The 17,437-nt window shown below is 34.7% G+C and overlaps 1 protein-coding gene and 2 pseudogenes across 1 annotated transcript; 1 reads left to right on the forward strand and 2 right to left on the reverse strand.

Moving 5' to 3' along the window:
* Window positions 1-611: 611 nt before the first annotated feature.
* Window positions 612-1,156, reverse strand: LOC120132610 (annotated as a pseudogene).
* A 272-nt stretch (window positions 1,157-1,428) lies between these two features.
* Window positions 1,429-2,124, reverse strand: LOC120132611. Its single transcript, XM_039149345.1, has one exon. The coding sequence runs from the start codon at window positions 2,122-2,124 to the stop codon at window positions 1,429-1,431; it is 696 nt and encodes a 231-aa protein (XP_039005276.1).
* A 2,842-nt stretch (window positions 2,125-4,966) lies between these two features.
* On the forward strand, window positions 4,967-6,980 carry LOC120132612 (annotated as a pseudogene).
* The last annotated feature ends 10,457 nt before the right edge of the window (window positions 6,981-17,437 follow it).

Raw genomic sequence — 17,437 nt, forward strand, 5'->3', positions numbered from 1 at the left:
ATTAAGCTAAATTTAACCACTTTTACAAAAATAATTGGGATGCACTTGGCCCATATAGGAGCTTAGTGCATCCGCCACTAGTTGCCGTAATGGGCCAATTTCGCGTAATCATCTTACATATTCGAATAAGAATGGAGTCACATTGTATGTCGGAGATGAGATGGATCTATAAATTTTATATTGAGGATATCAACTTTTAAAAAATATATTAAAATTTTAGAAGCACAAAACTAGGTCGTAAAAAAATTAAAGAAAAAACTTAAACTATATGAAAATTTAAAATTTTCATAATTATGATTGTCCTTCAATATCCCTTGATCCATCCTTAGGTTGGACGGGCATGACTAGGGTTGTAAATGAGACAAGACAAATCATGAGCTACCCGATATTGCCTTGATCAAAACTCGATAATAGACTCGGTTCGAGCTCGACCCGAGTTCTTAACAAGTCGAAACGAGATACTTGATACTCGATTCAAAAAGCTCGTGAGCAGCTATAAAATATAACATATTAAAATTTTATTTTATTTAAAAATAAATTATTAATAATATTAACATTTATGTGTTTTTTAACAAACAAAAAAATTCGAACGTTAATATTAACCAAAACGATATTTTGCATGAACTCCTACTCTTAGGCTCCCTTTCAAGGAGATTCTACAAAACCAAGATTTTACGCATCGTTAAACAATCGCTTTTGGATTAATATCGTTCTTAGCTTGAACAGCAACCTCCTTCCTTCATCGCGGATACATCTTTGCCGACGTCAATTTTCTCACGTTTGTAGTTCCGAAAGCGGAAGTTTCCATGAAGCAGAGGGACTCTTTCCCGGCAAAGAACTTCCCGTCTTTGGTCGAGACGGCCACAAGGTGACGAAGATCTGATTTGTTGCCGATGAGCATGACTACAATGTTGGGGTCAGTGTGTTCCCTTAACTCTCTTAACCACCTCTTGACGTTATCGAACGTGGAGCGCCGGATAACATCGTACACAAGAAGCGCACCAACAGCTCCTCGGTAATAGGCACTTGTTATAGCACGATACCTATCGCCTATCGGTTTGAAGAGAGAAGATAAGAAAATGGCATAAAAACAGGCATAAGAAGTATGAAACGTACAGATTTCTAACACTCGTTTCAGTACATAAGAAAATAGCATATTATAGTGTCATTTACATTAACAAATATCACATTGTAATATTTTAATTTGATTTGATTAGATTTGATTTGATTAGATTTGATTTATATATATATATATTTATTTATAACATTTATAATAAATGTAAAACATATATAACAATAAAATTTCATGTCTGTACAGAAGTGAAGATAACTCTTCAAGTTTACAATTAGATAAACATAATCAGACTGGATTCATCTTCTTCTCAACAGGGCAAGATCTTCCTTGTGGCTCGAGCCGTCTTTTCTTTTCTAATGTCTAAAATAAATCTTTCCTTGTGCATCATCGTTGATAATAGCGTGAAGCTCCTCAGAGAAGTCAACGGGCATTAACACTGCATCGTTCTGACTAGCATGCGACCTTGAAAGATAATCGGCTGCTTTGTTAGCTTCTCGCCATGAATGTGTCACGCGGTAACCTTTAAACATAGCTAACAAATTCCATATTTGGCTTAAGTAGTGACCACTCTTCGAACTGTAGGATTGTTCCCGGTTAATGGTTTTCACAACACTCATCGAATCCGATTCAACCCAGACTATACTAACACCTAAATTTAGGGCAAGAAGAAGACCCCTCCACACGGCCGACAGCTCCACCAAAAAGATATTTTCTTCAGGAGTTCTTGTGACGAAGGCACATAGCGGTTTACCCTTGTGATCTCGAAACAAACCAGCCAAACCAGAATACCCCGACATTACTGATCCATCCGTGTTCAGTTTGATGCACCCTACTTCAGGCTTCTTCCATATACACCATTTAATCGGCGGTACAAGGATCGGAGAAACACAACCAGTTGTAGAAGCTGCGTGTAGTTTTCCACCCTTGGAATTACACTTACACCAAGTTGAATTTGAAGCATATAAGACGCCGGAGTTATTGGAACTTGAAATAGATTTCTTTGACACCCACTTGTTCAATTTAGGAGCACTATCTAGGATTGTAGCCATTGATTGATTCTTAGGGATAGAGGGTGTATTTGACGAAGGAGGGTTTAGAAAGATGAACGAGTGAGGAATGACTGATAGAAAAATGTTTCGTGGTTCAATTTATAGGAGAAATAAAGTTTGAGGAAATACATAAATCCAATTTCAATTAGAATTAAATTCTGTATAAAAGAATTCTAAGTTAATTAGGAGACAAACCTTATATTTATACATTACATATATATTTACATTAAACTAGGATTGCATTATTGTTTATTTGTATAAAAGAATCCTAATTTAACACATACGAGTTTGTTTTTGTAGACAGAGTAAAACTAGGATAAGAAACGATTGGCGCGAATAATGATCAGGCGCCGGAAAAGGTTTACCGGCAGTGAGAACACTTGACAGCTGGCCTCTCATTCATATCTGACTCTTGAGCACGAATAGTGTTTCGATCTTTATGTTGTAACCAAATCATCCGAGATAATTACGCAAAAATATTTTTTAAGTTAAACACATTGTTATTAATAACAAAAAATTTACACACAAATAAAATTTTAGCGTGAGCATCTTTTATAAAATAAACAACTTATATAAAAAAAAATTCAAATGTTAAGTTGAGTACATACCTCTAAACAATACATGCATCCGCCAATCCAAGACGACTGAAACCAATACTTGTCTTCATTGTCGAGTAAATTACATAACTCTCTTTTTGCACCATTAAGCTCGTGTAAAATTTTTTGTTTCAGAAACCTTATACGTCCACCTCAGCTATTTTGTCCAATGGAAACCAACATATACGTAGGCAAGACCTTCCATAGCCAAGCAATAAGCACATAAAAATAAAACAATAGATTTGTGAAGGCGTATCTAAATCTATGGTTGTAGATTATTTCTAGAAAGATGAGTTTCTCGAATATAATTTTCTGACGGGATAAAAAATAAAAATTGACCTATTTTTCAAAAATCATAATCTCTTTATATAACTGATTTAAGAATCAGTTATTACATATGTTTATTACTCTGTTTATTATTAAATTATAAATATAACTTTAATAATATCTGCATTTTTATATCTATTATACTTCTAATATCTTATGATATGTATAATATAATTGATCTTATGACATGTATAATATATACACTTTTATTTTTATTGTACTTCTAATATCTTGTGATGTGTATAATATATTTAGGTTAGTATCTATGGAATTCTCTGAAAAGATAAAAAAAAAAATTACAAATGGACCTATTTCTCGATATTGCTGTTGACTAATTGTGCCGAATGTATCATTTCCTAATTACTCTATCAGCAGAATCCAAGTGAGCCCTGGGGCTTGTTCTTTACATGTGCATTTTACAGCATCTTAATGGAGACTTCATATTTACGTGGGTTTCCATATTAATATGAACATCACATTCCATAAATGTTCTTTGGTTAAATTACACGCTTACTCACTTAACTTTATTCTCTTTCCTATTTTATTCACCGTACTTTCAATTTTTTCAATTTATTTATTGAACTTTAAACATTTAACTTTTCTGGTCACTCGACCATTAATTTTGTAATACCGTTATGACGTGGAAGTTAGGGTTGTAAATGAAACGAGACATATCGTAAGCTACTCGAGATTGACTCGATCAAAACTCGATAAATAATAGACTCGAATGGACTCGAGTTCAGCTCGAACTGAGTTATTAACGAACCGAAGCAGTTTGAAAATATAATATATTAAGATTTTATTTTTAAAAAAAATAAATTATTAATAATATTAACATTTATGTTTCTTTTTCTTACAAAATGCAATATAAGATTTTCATGTATTTAAGGTACATGTTCGAGTTAGAGTTTGAGGCTTCAAACGAGTTAAGTTTAAGAAAAGAAAATTCATTTCGAGTTTTTTCCGAGCTTTTACTAACTTCACTTCATGATTCCGAATTCGAGTCGAACTTAAAAATTTTAAGATCGCGAGTTTTCGAGTAAAATCGAGATCAGCAAGTGCCTAACCCTCAACTTTAAATGTTGTTGGAGCATTTTGACATAATATATAATCATCGTGAACCACTAAATTATAGTTTGATTGGCTTCATTACTTAACTTGCTTAAAAGAGGGGCATAATGGCCTACTTTATAGAACTAACATGGTGCAACTGCAAAGTGGCAAAGCCATAAATGGAGTGTTAGTTTTTAAAACACACATATATCTTGTTGGCTAAGCAATTAAATGCGGAGTTTTTCATGGACTGAATCCATGGAAATCAAATTTCAGGGATTAAATTTAAAATGAAAAAAGTGCATAGAGTACGACATATTAGACCAATCCAAAAAAATGGTTAAAAAGTAAAACGAAGTTAGAAATCTTTGTTTTCCCTTTTCTAGTGAGGGAGAGAGCGGTAATCCTTTCATACGCCAGTTAAATTTAAGGTTAAATAATAATAAAAAATAAGTATGATTGAAAATATTATAAAAATCATACTATTTTAAATTGTATATAATTTGAAATATTATTTTTTTAATATTTTCGATTGAATCGAAAATCTTATAAAAATGTTTTTAATCTAAAAATATTAAAAAGAAAGCTAATTAATCTAAGATGTTAGAAATTTTTATAACGTTTTCGATCGATCTATCCGACCTTAAATTAAGTTGTTTTTCCGTAGATTTTTTGATCGTTTAATTTCGAAGACCTTTTACAGTGGGCAAAAAGTGATGAAAGTAGAGGACAACTCATTGGCATTTGGCACCACCTCTTTCTTTTATATAACCCCACCACACTCTTTACACCCTTTTACGTACATTCATATGATCACGAAGCAGCTGTTGAAGTAATTTCACAGCCACACACAGAAGAAAATTACAATGGGATACGACAAGCTCCGACGACCGGAGCCCGGAAGCTCCGGGAACCATCGGCAACAACATGAGGAACCCAGATGTCAGAATAAGAAGACAAGGCTTGTTATCGTTTCATTTATTGCTCTTGGAATGATCATCATCTTGGCTGTTTGTGCGGGGATAGCAATCGTGGTCAGTGAACGAGATGGCGGCGCCTCCCCGATCCGCCGTAAGCCCAGCCAAGCTATTTCCAGTACGTGTAGCAAGACTTGGTTCCCGAACCTCTGTGTCGACTAGCTCCTCCAGTTCCCCGGCTTGCTCACCGCTAACGAGCAAGACCTCGTCCACATTTCGTTCAACATGACGTTGCGCCACTTCAGTCAAGCTCTTAACACGACGTCTTTGATCTCCTCCGTCCGGATGGATCCACGTGTGCGGTCGGCGTACGACGACTGCCTCGAGCTTCTGGAAGACTCCGTGGACGCAGTCTCCCGGTCTCTCTACTCCGTCGTTCCTTCCGAGGACGGCGGCGGCTCAAAAGGCGTGTCGTCATCCCACGACATGGTTGGGGAGGAAGGAGAGGCAATTGTTGAACACTCCGGTGTCGGCGATCCAGGCTGATATAATCGTTTCGAATGACGGAAACGGCACCGTTAAGACGATTAAGGAGGCGATTAAAAAGGCGCCGGAACATAGTACTCGACGAATCATCATTTACGTGAGGGCAGGAAGGTAAATTAGTGTTATAATAATTTTAAATTCGGATTTACCACGACAACAGTAACTATTTGAGGCATTATTAATATTATTTTATCAAACTATAATAAAATTGATTGAGATGAATAATTAACATCATATTAAATAGAAATACCGTAATAGTTAAAAATTATATAATGTGATTTTCAGGTACGAGGAGGAAAATTTGAAGGCGGGAAGGAAGAAAATAAACTTAATGTTTATGGGGGACGGTAAGGGTAAAACAATAATTTCAGGAGGTAAAAGTCTACTTGACAACATGACGACGTTCCACACCGCTTCCTTCGGTAAGTCTGCCTTCCTTTTTCTTGGTGTTAAATATATATTTTAGTGCAAATTCAGGTGTATATTTACCCTTTCTTTAAATCCTCCTTGGTAAATATAAGTTTTAGAAAGCTCACACTGGACCAAAATCTTTTAAGACATGCATGATGTTGAATTTGCACGCGGGCAGTTATTCTAGAGAGACAGAGTACTAGATTCCTATAGCCACTTTACCCACCCTTGTCTTCTTTTGTAATTTGTTATTTCGGTAATATCTGGTTTAAACATATTCAATTATTTAATAATGAACTCTTAATCACTCTATTATATTAGTTAATGTTTGAACTCATAATCTCTAAAAACAATAATGATTCAAGTGAATTAGTTCATGCAGCTGCTAAACAATGTTTTTCAAAAGAAAACTATAGAGATGAACATAATTGGCATATGGGTCATGGGGTTATCTCCTAGCCCTAAATGTGCATGTGTTATTGTCAAATAATCAAGTATTTTTATTTATTTATTAGGATTTGAGTGTCGGATATAAATATTTAAGAAATTATATATGCACATTGACAAAGAGAAATACACGACATAAATCAAACATTGATGTTTACCTTGTTTCTTTTTTCCTGAGAAACTTGTATGGATGTATTGATTGTTTACAGCTGCGACCGGGCCGGGTTTTATTGCAAGAGACATGACATTCGAGAATTGGGCCGGACCAGCCAAGCACCAGGCCGTGGCTCTTCGTGTCGGGGCGGATCATGCTGTTGTTTACCGTTGTAACATCATCGGTTACCAGGACACTCTTTACGTTCACTCCAATAGACAGTTCTACCGCGAATGTGATATTTACGGCACGGTTGATTTTATCTTTGGTGACGCCGTCGTGGTGCTTCAGAATTGTAGCATTTAAGCCCGGGAACCGATGGCCTTGCAAAAGAACACGATAACGGCCCAAAACCGAAAAGATCCGAATCAGAACACGGGCATTTCGATCCATGCGTCTCGGATTCTACCCGCGTCAGATCTAGTCGTGTCACAGCCGTCTTTCGGTTGGGCCCCGGAATTGGGCTTCGACTTGAAAATGTGGATTGGAGTCGCCACCGATCATTTATTTAAAAATAAATGGGTTGATCGGATACCCTATTTCTTACCTGATCTGCGTCTTACCAGAAATATGTCGGGCTCGGGAGTCGGTTACGGTCAAGGAAGGATTAGCACCCTTGAACCGCCCTTTCGGTACTACGTAATTTCCAGTTGTCTTAATTAAGAAAAATAACAAGTTAAATTAAAAGGTAAAGTTTCGATCCTAATTACTTACCCTTGATTGATTTGAAAAAAAATCGAGAAATGTGTTGAATAAACAAGGTAAAGAAAACAAATAAGATACAAGGGAAAAATAAAATAAATAAAATAATAAGTAAGATAAGAAAAAAATAGTAAAGTAATAATTATATATAGTAATATTTGAAAAAAGGAAAAAGAAATATAAATATATATATATATATATATATCAAAGTATTAATAAAATAAATAAGTTGTATATGTACATCAAATACTTAAAAATAGAAAAGTTACCCTCCCAATTCACCGAAAGTGGGGGCTTTAGTAAGAAATAAGACAAAAATTGGGCCCTCTAGGTTAGTAGTATATAATATAATGTTTAATAATAATAATGATAAAGACACAAGTTTTTTTTAAAAAAATAATAATATAATAATGAATAAAAAAACGAAAATAATAAAAAATAATATAAATATATAAAGTTATAAGATATATTACATAAATAAAGAAATAATCAAATAAAAATAATTAAGAATATATATATTTAATAATATGTATATAAATAAACTATTAAAAGTATAAAAAATACATACGACTAGATAAAGATAATTATAATATATATATAGTAATATTAGACTTATAAGTAAATATTAAAGAAATATATATATAATAATAATAAAATATAGTAAAAAAATCAAATGAAAATAATTTAATATATATATACATATAATAATAATAACATGAATAATAAAAATGAATAAAATATCCATATAATAAATAAAGGGACTAATATAGATTTTTAAAAAACTCTTCCACTCCTTTAACCGAAAATCAAATAGGTTTTTAAAAATAAGCCTCGGGGTAGATCTAAGTTCGAAACATCGAAACCCCACCCATTTTGGTCATCGGCGCAACCCACGTTTTGGGTTATTCGAACCAAATTTCAAGAAAAATAACGTGCACATGCAAAAGAAAGAAAAAAGAAAATGCTACCTTTTATTTCCTTTTCGAATCCTTTACAATAGCTTTGCCTTTGTATCTTCCCGTGCTTTCCTCTATGTTTTGTGTCTAAATCGTGTGTTACAATAGTGAGTTACAATGGCTATTTATAGTGCTTGTGGATCCTATCTTTAGGAGTTTAAATCATAGTAGAACTCTATCCTATTTTTTGAATCCTAGCAAAATTCTATCCTATCTTTAGGAGTTTGAATTCTAGTAGGACGAAAAGGTGTGTTGACAGCTGCCCCTCTTTGCCCATAGTCGTGTAACGGGGATAGGGCAAAGATTAAAAGACACACTTTTCGTTCGGTGGAGTTGAAAATTGACTCTGATGTTTCAATAACTCCCTGTCGAATTGAGTTACGGATGACTCCTCCGTCGTGAAGCCGAGTTCATCTTGGAATGATATGAAATTGAAGCCGTAGTTCGGAATTTGAATCAGAACGTGGCTTCTCGTTGCCCTTTGGTCTTCTTCTCGGTTTAAAGACCTTGGATCTGAATCGAACTCAGAAATCTTCATTGACATATAGCTTTTGTTTGAAAATGGTTGCTTATCACTAAGGCACGATTAACCCAGGTCCTCTTCTCGACTTAAAAACATCGACTGCAACTGGAAAGTAGTGCGATTGATGTGTCATCGAGCTGAATGGAATCAAACTCGACAATTTTGATGGCAGATAACCCTTCTAGCATTGAGTTATGCTGTAAATGATGTGCCTTGGAGCTGAGCGTAGTCGAACTCGAAGGTCTTTGTTGACATATACTCCCTTTTTGAGTTGGATATCCTTCGCCGTGAAGTTGAAATCCAATCTAAAGATGGATGATGCTTGTGTGCACGATTCCCTTCGTCGTGAAGTTGAGCCTGAAATTGGATATCCTTCGTCGTGAAGTTGAAATCCAAGTAAGTAGCATTGTTCAGAGTCCAATATCCTCCGTCGTGAAGTTGAAATTGAATCTGAATGAAATTTTGTTGACAAGCAGCGGTCCCTTCGTCGTGAAGTTGAACTTGCGTTGTCTGGAGTCCAATATCCTTCGTTGTGAAGTTGAAATTGGCTCTGAGATTGGGAAGTTGTTGTTGACAAGCAGCGGTCCCTTCGTCGTGAAGTTGAACTTGCATTGTCTGGAGTCCAATATCCTTCGTTGTGAAGTTGAAATTGGCTCTGCGATTGGGAAGTTGTTGTTGACAAGCAGCGGTCCCTTCGTCGTGAAGTTGAACTTGCGTTGTCTGAAGTCCAATATCCTTCGTTGTGAAGTTGAAATTGGCTCTGAAATTGAGAAGTTGTTGTTGACAAGCAGCGGTCCCTTCGTCGTGAAGTTGAACTTGCGTTGTCTGAAGTCCAATATCCTTCATTGTGAAGTTGAAATTGGTTCTGAAATTGAGAAGTTGTTGACAGGCAGCGGTCCCTTCGTCGTGAAGTTGAACTTGCGTTGTCTGAAGTCCAATATCCTTCATTGTGAAGTTGAAATTGGCTCTGAAATTGAGAAGTTGTTGTTGACAAGCAGCGGTCCCTTCGTCGTGAAGTTGAACTTGCGTTGTCTGGAGTCCAATATCCTTCGTTGTGAAGTTGAAATTGGCTCTGAAATTGAGAAGTTGTTTGTTGACAACCAGTTGTCCCTTCGTTGTGAAGTTGAACTTCGAGCTAGATATCCTTCGTCGTGAAGTTGAAATCCACTCTCGAGCAAATTGTGTCGCTTTGAGTTCAATATCCTTCGCCGCGAAGTTGAAATTGACTCTAGCTAAAACCTGAAAAAGTTATGCATATATGTGATGCTATGGATGCAATGCTCTTAGGTGTGCCTAAAATGCATATGCAACATATGTTATCTTGGGGCTCTGGAGAGAAATCTCGATCTCCAGTTGCCTGTCTGGAAACTTGATTCTTGAATCTTCAAATTTTGATCCCTGATCTTGAATTCTTCAAATGTTCAAATCTGATGTGCACATTCTATTTTTGATTTCAGAAATGCTTCTCGACCATCTCAAGTATGTGCCTGAGCTGAGTGTAACGGTTCAGATGATGCTTTAAGAGAAGTTGTCTTGAAAGAGATAGAATTCGTTTCAAGGGAAATGATCTCAAAGATATATGTTGTTTCATGAGAAACGGTCTCAAGGGAAACAAAATTATGTTTTAAGGGAAATAAATTTGAAGATTTTGTGTTTCAAGAGTAACTGTCTCAAGAGAGACGAAATTTGTTTTAGGGGAAATAAATTCAAAGATTTTGTTTCAAGGGAAACTGTCTCAAGATAGACGAAATTTGTTTCAAGAGAAACTGTCTTAAGAGAGACAAAACTTAGTTCCAAGGGAAACTATCTCAAGAGAGACGAAATTTATTTCAACGAAAATGTTTTCAATGTTTATGTTTCAAGAGAAACTGTCTCAAGAGAGACAAATCTTGTTTTAAGAAAAATAATCATGAGTGAAATAAATCTTCTTTCGAGTAAAACAGTCCCAAGTGAGACAAAGTCTGTTTTAAAAAAGCAATCTCAAATGAGATAATCATCTGCATTAAATGACACTGTCTCAAGCGAGACAGAATTTATATTGGAAATGTCGAATCTGAAAATGAATGTCGATCTTTCTATCTGTCGAGTTGGTTGAAGTGTAGCTTCTTGCTGCTGAGCTAAACAACCGACATCAATCTGTAAAGGTGCTTTTGAATCGAGTATCCTTCGTCTTGAAGTCGAACTTGACTCTAAAGCTATAAAAATTATGTACGTGGAAAGAAAATGATAGATATGATGCTCTAAAATGTATGCATAAGATGCATGTAACATGAATTGGTTATATTTTATCTCCTGAAAAAGGTCTGATAATTTGCATTAGGATGTTGAATCCCCAAAGATGCCCCAATATCCAAAAATGCCCCAATATTTGATGTTGAATCTTCAAAGATACCCCAAATGTTCCTTATTTCTTGCTTCATCATTGATTCTAAGCATGAGCTTTGTGTTTGAGAGTTACATGTCATTTACCAAGATCCACTCTATAGAGACTGTCTTGTTTGAAAAAAAATGTTTTTCTTTCTCTTTTATTTTCAAAGTTCTGAAAATATCAATTAAAAGAGTTTTGAAAGATGTTTGATCCAAAGTTTTGAAAATATTGTCACTTTCACGGTTTTACAATTGAGACAAATCATAAAACTAGAGTTCATCGGATATCAAAGAATTAATTACAATGTTAATCCTTCAATAAATTATAGCTATTTGACATGTGCCAAGATCAAAGCTATTTTTGGGAAATGGTCAAGCAAAGAAAGGATAAAAAGTCTCAGGTTATTGTGTTTGGTCAAAGGTTTGGCATTTTTGTTCATTTGATGCTAAATGGTTTGACATTTGATGCTCAAAGGTTTGATGGGGTAGCTTGCATGCTCATCTACTAGAAGTGTTCTCCGACTCCCAGCTTTTATGGTCACACTCGGATTGTGTGATGCCTTATCGAGGAATTTGTGTGATCGCCTCAGTTGCACAATTTTTATATTCGAGCCGCCTTTTCAGGTTTTCAACTCAAACACTCCTTTGGTTTCAAGACGTTATTCAGGATTTACGTCTTGAACCCCCCCTTTGTTATTTTTCTCTATCATACATTAATTACATTGTTTTTTGCAAACAAAGATTAATCCTGATGGGCGGGATGAAATCTGAAGATAGTCTCTCCTGTTTAGAAATCCATGTATGATTAGAAAGGACTTTTAAGGCACATAATGTAGGCCAGGGTTCATGGTTATGAAAGAAAAGGATAAATAGGCACAAACAAGTGTTTCAGGGTGTTGAACCAAGGATCAATTCATTCTGATGCCTTTAATCTTGTCTTGCTCAAAATGTCTCTTTCTCTTGATGCTCTATGATCTTCGAGTGAAGTGATTCGGGAATGATTGTGCTTGATCAATCTCGTAGTTTGAAGCTTGATGTGCCATTTGTCTTTAGGGAATCTTTGCATGTGTTTTTTGTCCCTTTTTCTTTTTCCTTTTTGTTCTTTTTTTGCTTTTTTGCTTTTTTTTTCTTTTTGCCCTTTTTATTCTGATTAAATATTTGCACTTGGCATCTGGTTCACCTTTTGGTAACTCTTTTGGATTAATGTCTTCACTCATGTGAGCAGATTTCTTCCACATTGCCCCCCAGTGTGGAGGGTGATCCTTGGTTAGGGTTGAATCAGAAGAAAAATACTATAGGCTCAAAAGGGGACACAAGGGATATATATTTTCTCATGTTGTGAAGGGATAAAGAAAGAAAGCCGTTCATCATTTCATACATGGAAGTCCTCACAGAAAAGGTATCCCAGGGGGATAGATTTTCAGGATTAATTCTATTCACATGAAAACAGTGTAATTAACGCGTGATAGAATTATTTCGGATGAATTCTTCTTTTTTTCCCCAGATGTCTCAATGTTCAAGCTCCCCGCAAGATGCCCCAAGTTGTGTCTTTAGAATAAATCTCATGTTCAGATGAACAACTCAATGCCTTGGGTTAAAATGTCAATTTTGAGTCTAAAAAGGCAGTGGTGTGATCTTATTGACTCAAAGAAAAGTATGGGTGTATCAAAAAGATAAATGCAATGTTCAAGAATTTCAAAGGGAGGTAATGTCAAAATTTAGTTTTTTTGGTAATGGTCATGAGTTATTTTGGGTAAAAAAAATCGAGGTATTTTATTTTGGGGTTTGAGATAGGGTAAGAAAGGTATAATCTTGCATATGTCAAAAATCTATAATCATTGAAGAATTAAAAGAATCCTTAATTCATTTAATATTCGAAGAACTAAAGATTAAAATTTGTTCAATTGCTCCATTTTAGAAAGTAGCATAAATTCAATCCTTTAAAAGATTAAGCAAACATGAAATATCAGTGACGTGTTCAAACAAAACAATCCTCTAAGTGCAAATGGTATATGACATGCCCCCTTCTTCGGCTGTCAATGCCCCTGAATCCATCAGGTTTTGGATCTTGCGCTTCAGCGCCTTATAGTTCTCAGAGGAATGTTTGGAGCATCCTATGTGGCAACTACAAATAGCTTCAAACATTGTAGCCCTTAGGATATGTGGACTTTTTTCTCAGATCATCTTGGCAGGTTTAGTCGTACAACCAGCTGATTGGGCTCATTCGTTGTGATAGTTTTTTTATGATGTTACAATCTTGCTTCCATGTGGTGTCATGTGGTTAAAACCACTTCATCGAATTCTCCATGAAGAGATTTCATGTTTATGAAAATACTTAAAAAATGAAATGTATATGCAAAATGAAAAAATGCATGAAATGTTCGAGGCATTGATCCAAAAACATGTATGTTATTGTAAATAACCTTTATTGGGACAAAAGTGTTTTATCTTTTAAGAGACAATAAACATATTTAAAGGTACATCCGGACTAAATCCTCTAGGCCCGGAACCGGTTGACTAGTCATTTGCCTTCGTCTTTCACTGGTTGAATAACCTGTCGAACCGCTCCGACCTCTCTGGATAAACCGTGAAAATGTTGAGTTTTTTTTATATTGGTTCCCAAAAAGTGTCGAATGACTTCATCTCTGGCTTTCATCCTTTGCTGAATCGGAAATTCCATTGAAATCCTCCATCAAAGGGATTATTCGAAGTTCATTTGCTTGTTTCTTGAATTTGTCGACAGTGACTTGCCATCTTGTTCTTGTTGTCTTTGAATGGACTCTCGAGGTCAGTAACATTTTTCTCGTCTTGCCCCTGCCACCTTTGTCAACCCATTTTTGAAAAGTTAACTTTTGATGTACTTGATTGTGGGCACCATGAATGTGACACATAGTTGTCTTGCAAATTGTCCTCATTTTCTTTCTGAGCCTTTTCGGACCATAGCCGGACCTCTGCGTTCTTATCTCTTGTATTACAACCCCTTTGTCCATTAATGCAGATTATTCATGTTTTAACAAACAAGTTTTTGGTGGATCAACACCTCTTTTAAATGATGCAAATAATGAAAACAAAATAAAAGAGAACAAAAGTAAAATAGAGTTAGTGAGATAAATCAAAACAATAATAAAAACGAAAAATCCTACCCCACATGATATCTACCCCGCATGCTTATTATTCCTACCCGGACATGATCTCTATCTCGTAAGTTGGTTTTGAACAAGTCCTAACCGCATAAATTTCTAGTTTACATGCTTTGAACAGAAAGTAAAGCAGGAAATAATTCTGGCATCCTAGGGTTTGAAATGAGGTCTTGGGGTGGGCCCTAACTCCTTGTAGTCTCCGGGTTTAGGTTCTAAGAAAAAGTACCCGAGTTCTCCTTGCTGGTGCCCCCTTGGGCTTACCAGACCCTTAGTCCTAAACCCATCACAGGCTTGTGTGGACTAAGTTAAACTCGAGAGGACACATTCCCTTATGCCCATACGGAGAATAAATTCACACGAAGGCATAAGGTATATGAATCCCGAAGGTTACTTGCTAGGCCCATACGATGAATAAATTCACACGAAGGCGTCGCTTTCACCCCCACTTAAAACGGGTTCGGAGCTCGGGTATAGAGCCTTTAGATGAAAAAAAAGAAAACTTTGAAGGCTGAAATCATGAAAAAACGATTAGTCCAACTATTTACTCGAAAATAATCAAAAGTAAGTAAAAAGGATCGAAATATTACCTTAAAATCTAAACTTACCATTTTCGTTAAAAAGACAACTGGAAATTACCTTAGCCTGACTCACTTACCTGTTTCCCCAGTGGAGTCGCCAAGCTGTCGCAGCCGTCTTTCGGTTGGGCCCCGGAATTGGGCTTCGACTTGAAAAATGTGGATTGGAGTCGCCACCGATCATTTATTTAAAAATAAATGGGTTGATCGGATACCCTATTTCTTACCTGATCTGCGTCTTACCAGAAATATGTCGGGCTCGGGAGTCGGTTACGGTCAAGGAAGGATTAGCACCCTTGAACCGCCCTTTCGGTACTACGTAATTTCCAGTTGTCTTAATTAAGAAAAATAACAAGTTAAATTAAAAGGTAAAGTTTCGATCCTAATTACTTACCCTTGATTGATTTGAAAAAAAATCGAGAAATGTGTTGAATAAACAAGGTAAAGAAAACAAATAAGATACAAGGGAAAAATAAAATAAATAAAATAATAAGTAAGATAAGAAAAAAATAGTAAAGTAATAATTATATATAGTAATATTTGAAAAAAGGAAAAAGAAATATATATATATATATATATATATATATATATATATATATATATATCAAAGTATTAATAAAATAAATAAGTTGTATATGTACATCAAATACTTAAAAATAGAAAAGTTACCCTCCCAATTCACCGAAAGTGGGGGCTTTAGTAAGAAATAAGACAAAAATTGGGTCCTCTAGGTTAGTATATAATATAATGTTTAATAATAATAATGATAAAGACACAAGTTTTTTTTAAAAAAAATAATAATATAATAATAATGAATAAAAAAACGAAAATAATAAAAAATAATATAAATATATAAAGTTATAAGATATATTACATAAATAAAGAAATAATCAAATAAAAATAATTAAGAATATATATTTAATAATATGTATATAAATAAACTATTAAAAGTATAAAAAATACGACTAGATAAAGATAATTATAATATATATAGTAATATTAGACTTATAAGTAAAATATTAAAGAATATATATATAATAATAATAATAAAATATAGTAAAAAAATCAAATGAAAATAATTTAATATATATATATACATATAATAATAATAACATGAATAATAAAAAATGAATAAAATATCCATATAATAAATAAAGGGACTAATATAGATTTTTAAAAAACTCTTCCACTCCTTTAACCGAAAATCAAATAGGTTTTTAAAAATAAGCCTCGGGGTAGATCTAAGTTCGAAACATCGAAACCCCACCCATTTTGGTCATCGGCGCAACCCACGTTTTGGGTTATTCGAACCAAATTTCAAGAAAAATAACGTGCACATGCAAAAGAAAGAAAAAAGAAAATGCTACCTTTTATTTCCTTTTCGAATCCTTTACAATAGCTTTGCCTTTGTATCTTCCCGTGCTTTCCTCTATGTTTTGTGTCTAAATCGTGTGTTACAATAGTGAGTTACAATGGCTATTTATAGTGCTTGTGGATCCTATCTTTAGGAGTTTAAATCATAGTAGAACTCTATCCTATTTTTTGAATCCTAGCAAAATTCTATCCTATCTTTAGGAGTTTGAATTCTAGTAGGACGAAAAGGTGTGTTGACAAGTCGCAACCAGCAGTAGCTTCGAAACATACCTAGGCCGTCCGTGGAAACTGTATTCCAGGACCTTGGTCATGATGTCTTACATAAGCAACCACATTCACCCTAGGGGATGGCTCGAGTGGAACGACACATTTGCCTTGGATACATTATATTACGGCGAATACATGAATTACGGCCCGGGAGCATCGATCGGGCAACGGATGGGTGGCCCGGATATAGAGTCATTACTTCAGAGGTCGAAGCAAGCAAATTTACAGTTGAACAGTTCATTTATGGATCATCATGGTTACCGTCGACCGGGGGTGCTTTCTCGGCCGGTTTACAAGTTTAAAATTTAATCTTCATTTATACATTATCGGTCGTTAATATTTTTTTTAATTAATTCCAATAAGTCTGATTTTAAACATGAAAAGTATGATGTAATTCTACTTTCAGTCCATGTACTCATTGAGAATTCAAAAATTAATCACTGTACTTTTAAATCTGAGACTTTAATTCTTTTGGCTTAATACTTGAACTTAGCATCAAATTCATAATTACAGTTATAATATTTAACTCATGTTAAGTGTTCTGATAAATGATAAACATAATGAATAATCGTGATGATGGTGGTATACAATTAAAACATCTTAATAGTAATCATGTCACACTTAAAAAATAAGGCAATAAACTATTTAAAACATTAAAAAAATTAAAATAATAATATTATTTTTTTCTGTAAACTATTTTTCAAAATAAAATAATATTATGTTAAATCAAAGTGGTATGTCAAAACTCATACGCATGTATCATATCAAATAAATGTAACTATTATTGCCTAAGGACATAAATGTTATTGGAGCCTAAGCAGGTGCGTAAGAAAGTGACATGTACGGTTTGATTTTGACTTTATATGCCATCTTCCTTGAATTTTTACCGATTGTGGCTGCTACTGTGTTGGGCATGTTAGCCTCCGTGTTTTTCTTAAAAGCTCTGTCGGACTTTTTA

Source organism: Hibiscus syriacus, unplaced genomic scaffold (assembly GCF_006381635.1).
Source record: "Hibiscus syriacus cultivar Baekdansim isolate YM2019G1 unplaced genomic scaffold, ASM638163v2 tig00110569_pilon, whole genome shotgun sequence".
Classification (NCBI taxonomy): Eukaryota; Viridiplantae; Streptophyta; class Magnoliopsida; order Malvales; family Malvaceae; genus Hibiscus; species Hibiscus syriacus.